General features: G+C 36.2%; 1 protein-coding gene across 8 annotated transcripts in view; it reads left to right on the top strand.

The window, feature by feature from the left end:
- The window catches only part of add1 (adducin 1 (alpha)), a 173261-nt gene that overhangs the window by 114526 nt on the left and 52735 nt on the right, over positions 1-6000 (top strand). For all 8 annotated transcript variants that reach the window (XM_059974140.1, XM_059974139.1, XM_059974138.1 and 5 more), the window contains one exon: positions 4263-4349. In XM_059974140.1, coding sequence (XP_059830123.1) covers positions 4263-4349 — 87 coding nt within the window. The remainder of the gene's footprint in view (positions 1-4262; positions 4350-6000) is intronic.

Here is a 6000-nt window from a genome sequence, read left to right as displayed (position 1 = left end):
TTTTTACTGATCTCTTTTTTTTCCCAAGTTGCCCTAAAGCCTCTAAATGCTGAAATTTTGCTGCCTTCTGCATGGAATATTGCATGCAACTAGTTGGCTATAGTGTATAATCCTTTCCTCCTGCACCTACAGGGTGTGGCATGACTGAAGTAGAGCAGGATGATGCAAATAGACATTCGTTCAGAATAATTTTAATAGACTTTTTTCCTTTTATTCTAACTTGTGCTTCTCAGCATGTGGTTTTCTCCTAAAGATAGCTGTTTTGAGAGGGGTCAAAGGATTACCAGCAATGATTGCAGTGATAACCATTTTAATATTTACTTTTAAAATGCTTTCTTTTACTGTCACTTGATCTTGTATATTCTGACTGCATAAGGGGCACCAGATGGAAAAGAAGCTTTTCCTTGTACTCATTGGCATTCCTTTGCACCAGTAGTTTTTAATAAAGGTTGTAAATTCTATGTACCTCAAATTAATGCCACAACTCCATCGGTGAGGATGGGGGGGGGGGGGGGGAGAATCCAGCATCTTCATAGAGATGCCATTTATTACACAGGGCCATATCCAGCAGTCCAAAAGTATATTTCAGCCAAAAGTGCATTTTTCCCCAAAAGCCAATGTTTACAAAGAATCATGCCAAAGGCAGGTCCTTATAGAGTAACAGTAGTCCTTTTTATCATTTTCTGGAATGGGGAATGACATTTCAGTTGCAATGGGAGTTTTTCATTCCTCAAGGAATGTTAAACTTAAAGTTTAAGCATCTTCAGATTATTAACTATATTATGAGCACAAGAGTGGCTCATGATGAAAGACTACAGCTGAGAAAACCTCAATTAAGTACCAATGCAGTCTTGTACAGAGATGTTTTATTCTGTTGATTGTTTCAGTTAAAATGACCCTACTGTTAATGTAAAAAAAAGAGTTACAAGTTCAAAATGCATGCTTTGACAATGCTATTACGAATATACATGATTTGAGGACTACAGTTGTAAATGTGAAAACAGGTATAGCTAACTTTCCAAGCCCATTCTTAAAAAGCACTATAAAACTTCGGTGGTGTATCCATTTGCATTTTTTCCCAAATTCAGTCAACTGAAGAATGAAGTTGTAGACTTAGAACAGAAGAGGAACAAAGGCAATTGCTTAGCATTGCATGAATTTTCCAGTTTGATTTCTGCAGCTATGTAACACATTCAAAAGTAATAAATTAGCATATTGAACTTCATCTTTTTTTATAGGGTTAACTTTAATATATAAAATTAATTTAACTAAAGCTAGTCCTGAGTAACATTAAGTCGTTACATTTGAGATTAGTTCTTGAACCACTGCAGTCATACATGATATAAGAAAGCATTTCATGACTTTTCTATTGCAATTAGATGTGGGAAATCTTTGCTGGCCCACATCCTTGCCCATACTTAAAGTTTTTTTTAAATCTTGTACTTAACCAGATTTGTGATTCCAGGAGATTGGTGATCCAAATAATTCATGTCTTTTCCTGATCACAAGTTGATACCACCTCAAATCGAACTTTATTTTAATTGCAGATCTCAAAAGATTGGTTACACAAGAATATCAGACTAACATGAAGTTGCTACTAGTTGGAGAGTTGGAATAATCAGTATAGCTGACTGTAGCTGTTATAATTCTTTGTTCCAAACTAAATTGCGCTTTTTATATTGTAACTGATGACTTAAGATTTCCAGCAAAAATTTGTAAAATACAGCAAATTATGCAATTACAATTTTTCAAATGCTCATGTGTTTTTTTAAGAGCTTTTGGTGAGTTCACATGTATGAACATTCTGTTTGGTCTGTCTTGTCCATCTATAACCAGAAGTTTGGCGTGGTCTCAACAGAGTGATGGCTGTATCATAGCCCTGATTGGTTTGCTATCATTTTGTACGTAAGATTTCTTAAGACTAAGTAGTCCTTTAAATTTCTTTTGAATGTCATGTCCTTTATCAAACAATAGGGTTTTTTTTTATTCTACTGTGGTGGTCTCTATATCGTATTAGTTGTGGTATTTTTGTTTTGACTGTGTTAAAATTATTTCTGGTGAAAAGGTGCTGTAATTTTTTGTCAGAAGAATGGTTATGAGTGAGTATTCATTCTTCCATGCCCATCCCAAATCCTTTTATTTTTTAAAAAGAATGATGAACATCTGAAGCTTTTTTTATTTTCTGCATAAACAATAAATGCATTGTTTTTAAAGAGGAATAAAGAAGTTCGTGATGTTCACGAACTCAGGCGGTTCATGCTTATTCTCTCTGCACATTATTTATATGCTTGTTGGTTCTGATGAACTGGTCAAAGCTGCAGTTTAATACATTAAAATCTAGAAAATTAACTGTTGTCTGTGTTGGCTGCAAGTTATGATCAACTAAGTCAGACCCATCACTTTACAGGAAGTATGCATGGAGGATAGGATCCAGCCCTTTTTTTAAAAAAAAGCATAAAATCCTTAGTTTGCTTGTGGTTATGCTGTGGGAGTGGTTTTGAAAATGTATTTTCAGAAGTGATCAGTAATACTAGAAGTCACTAAATTAATGGGGCATATTGTGGAATCGGGGTTATGAATTTTAATGTCCTCAGCCGTCAAAGTTCTAAAGATTAATTAGCATTGAGGTTTCCAGGTTTTGGTACAGAACTTTGGTGATGCCCACTCATGACTTGCACCCAAAAACTTCTTCACCAAGCTTCTGGACTACGGATATCACACCACCACCCCATCCTTCCTCTCTATTAGTCATTTTGTGCTTTAATTTGCTTTTGTGTAAATGTTGCAAAGCAGTGAATCAATGGTGTGAATATGTTTTAAATGACTTTTTTAAAAAACATTTAATTTTACTAGTCTCTGGTCCATCGTCCACTTATTTTGTTTGCCCTTAAATATAACAAATGCACCAGGATCAGTGCTATACTCCTAATGCTCTCATTGCAGAGGATTCATTGCACAAAATCCATCTGTAATTCTCAAGGCCATAAAGATCACTGTAATTTTAAATTGAAGTATTACATTAGATACTACTGCACTAATAGAAAAATCCTAATGACATACCAACCAAAGTGCAAGATGATTTAAAACATTTATTTAAGCTGTTTCTGATCTGGGTGTAGCTGATAATTGATTTGCTATTTTTAGAGAGGTTGTAGTGGAAGCAGTATTTTTTCCTAGCATTATATTTTAAGATCTTTAGAAAAAGATGCCAGTTTAAATAATTCCCCACACTAATTATTGGTCTAATCTGTCATATTGGCTAATCACTGCAATTGCAAAGAAATGAGGAGTTTCTTTAGCCTGGGGATGTCGAATCAGTGGAATTCATTCCCATAGATCGCTGTAGAAGCCAAGTCATTGGGTATATTTAAAGCGGAGGTTGATAGGTTTTTGATTAGTAAGGGTGTCAAAAGTTATGTATGGGGAGAAGCTAGAATGGGCTTGAGGGGGATAATAAATTAGTCATGATTGAATAGTGGAGCAGACTTAATGGGTCAATAGGCTAATTCTGCTTCTGTCTTATGATCTATGGTCTAAAATAATTTTGGTAGAAATTAACCGTTTTTTGACGAGCATTAATACAATCTGTGCATTCCATAAGATAAAGCACACCCACAGAGTAGAGGGCTGCCCTTTTAGAATGGGGATGAGGAATTTCTTTAGCCAGAGTTGTGCATCTGTGGAATTTGTTGCCACAGGCAGCTGTGGAGGCCAGGTCTTTATGTATATTTAAGGCAGAGATTGATAGATTCTTGATTGGTCAGGGGATGAAGGGATATAGAGAGAAGCCAGTAGATTAGGACAGAGAGGAAAATGGATCATGCATGATGAAAAGGCAGTGCAGACTCGATGGGCGATGGGATAGCACTCGAAATTTAGTAAGAATTATTTGTTCAAAATGTATGGTCATGCTTTAGTTAATTATATAACCTGGATCATTACTGGTTAAATGTCTTCTCAATTGAATAAAATTTTTAAAGTCCTGGTAGTTAGTTGCTGTGGTGATTTGAATCTTTTACTGAGCGCCAACTGTACGTATGAACAAGCACACGATTGATGATTGTGAATGATCTTGTTCAATTGGTCTTAATTCCCAAGGGACACCGTACCATCATTGATTCAGTGCTCTTGCTGCAGTCCATGTTTAAGCACTGAATGTTTTTAGTAAACTGCATGATTTATTTCACACTACTGTGTTGTTTGTTCTGCATTTATCTTAGCTGTCTTGGATACTGACTATTTGGTATTCTTAATGTTTATAGTGGACAAAAGATGGTGCTGGTCCAATTCCCAATCAGTTTGTGCCACTAAACACTGATCCACGTGAGTTCAAAGAGATGAGGAATAAGGTAGGAAAAATGCGTTCAGTAGATGTGTTTTATTCTAACTAAATGCTGTATTGGGGTCGGTTGGGACATTTATTGTACTTTAGCAGTTTTGGATCATCATTTTTAAAAAAACAGCTAGTTTTTGGTTCTGCATTGGAAGAAAGTTTGCATCTTCTATTCATCACTTGCAGTAGCATATCGGTGTTTGAAATGCTAAAGTCCTCTCTCTCTGGATGTCTTTTTATACTTTCAGCTTTTCATGGTTATATGAATGAAAAGCTCCCTCCCCCTTCCCCTCCTGACCTCCCCATTCTGGTCTTTTACCTCTTCTCATCTGCCTGTCACTTCTCCCTGGGTCCCTTCCTTCCCTTTCTTACATGATCAACTGTCCTCTTCTATCCAGTTACTGCTCCTCCAGCCCTTGACTTTCTCCACCCAATTGGCTTCAGCTATCACTTTCCAGCTAGCCTCCTTCCCCTTGCCCCACCGTTTTATTCTGGTGTCTTTCCCCCTTCCTTCTCAGTCTTGAAGAAGGGTCTCAACTCAAAATGTTGACTGTTTATTCATTTCCAGAGATGCTGCATGACCTCCTGAGTTCCTCTAGCATTTTGAGTGTGTCGTCAAGGTGAATTTTCCTTGCACTGTTAGAGGAAGTTAGTGAGATAGTGAAAGATTTATATTGTATTGGATCATAGTTTAAAAATTCCATTTTGTGAATGCTGCTTTTTTGTCTATTTAACACACACAAGACACGTTGCATTGATAATTTCCTGACAAAAATTGTTTATTTGTTAGTTTCTGATTCTGAATTAAGAGCAGACATGGTCTGATACTTCTACTTTCCCTCCCTTTCCCTATAAAGATATGCATCTTTATAGAAAATCATTACATCTTTATAAAAGGTTACCAGAATCTCACCTTCTCTAGTATTTGTTATCTGCAGTTTCACCTTGTACTGGTGATCTAAAAATGTATTGTCAAGGGATAGGTTTGAGCAATTAAAACATATCTGCAGTTTAAAAAGCATTGGTAATTATGAAAGTACAGGTCCACAATCCCTTATCTGAAGTTCTGAAATCCAAAAAGCTCTGAAAACCGAAGTTTTTTTTTGCCAACAGCTGACGTCACTCAGGTGTGACGTGGCAGCTCTAGCAGAGGCCGCCAGACGTCAGTTGTGGCTCAGCACTCGTACTGGTTACACGTGCATTTGCTGTTCACTGATATTTTGTGTTCACTGTTGACTGTTTAATTTCGCTGTGAAAATATTAAAAAGAGCTGCAGAAACCCCTATGGGTGACAATGAGAAAGAGAAGGAAGCATCTATCATTATCAATAACGCAGAAAGTGGAGTTATTGCAGAAGCTTGATCGTGGTGTTTCTGTGCTGTGTCTTACTGAAGATTATGGTGTTGGAACTACCATTGTATATGATTCAAAGAAACAGAAAGAGAAGTTACTGAGGTTTTATAGTGACAGTGACGTTCTACATTTATTCCAATAAGTCATCTACCATGTGTTTGATTTGGTTCGTTTGAAGATGTATATTTTTGTTTTATTGAATATTTTTGTTGGAAATAAAATATTTTTCTTGTCATTATTCCCTAAACAATACTGTATTACAGCTAGTTACTTAGCATTTACATTGTATTAGGTATTATAAGTAATCTAGAGAT

The sequence above is a fragment of the Hypanus sabinus genome, chromosome 7 (assembly GCF_030144855.1).
Source record: "Hypanus sabinus isolate sHypSab1 chromosome 7, sHypSab1.hap1, whole genome shotgun sequence".
NCBI lineage: Eukaryota > Metazoa > Chordata > Chondrichthyes > Myliobatiformes > Dasyatidae > Hypanus > Hypanus sabinus.
This window is presented reverse-complemented; position numbering and strand designations above follow the sequence as displayed.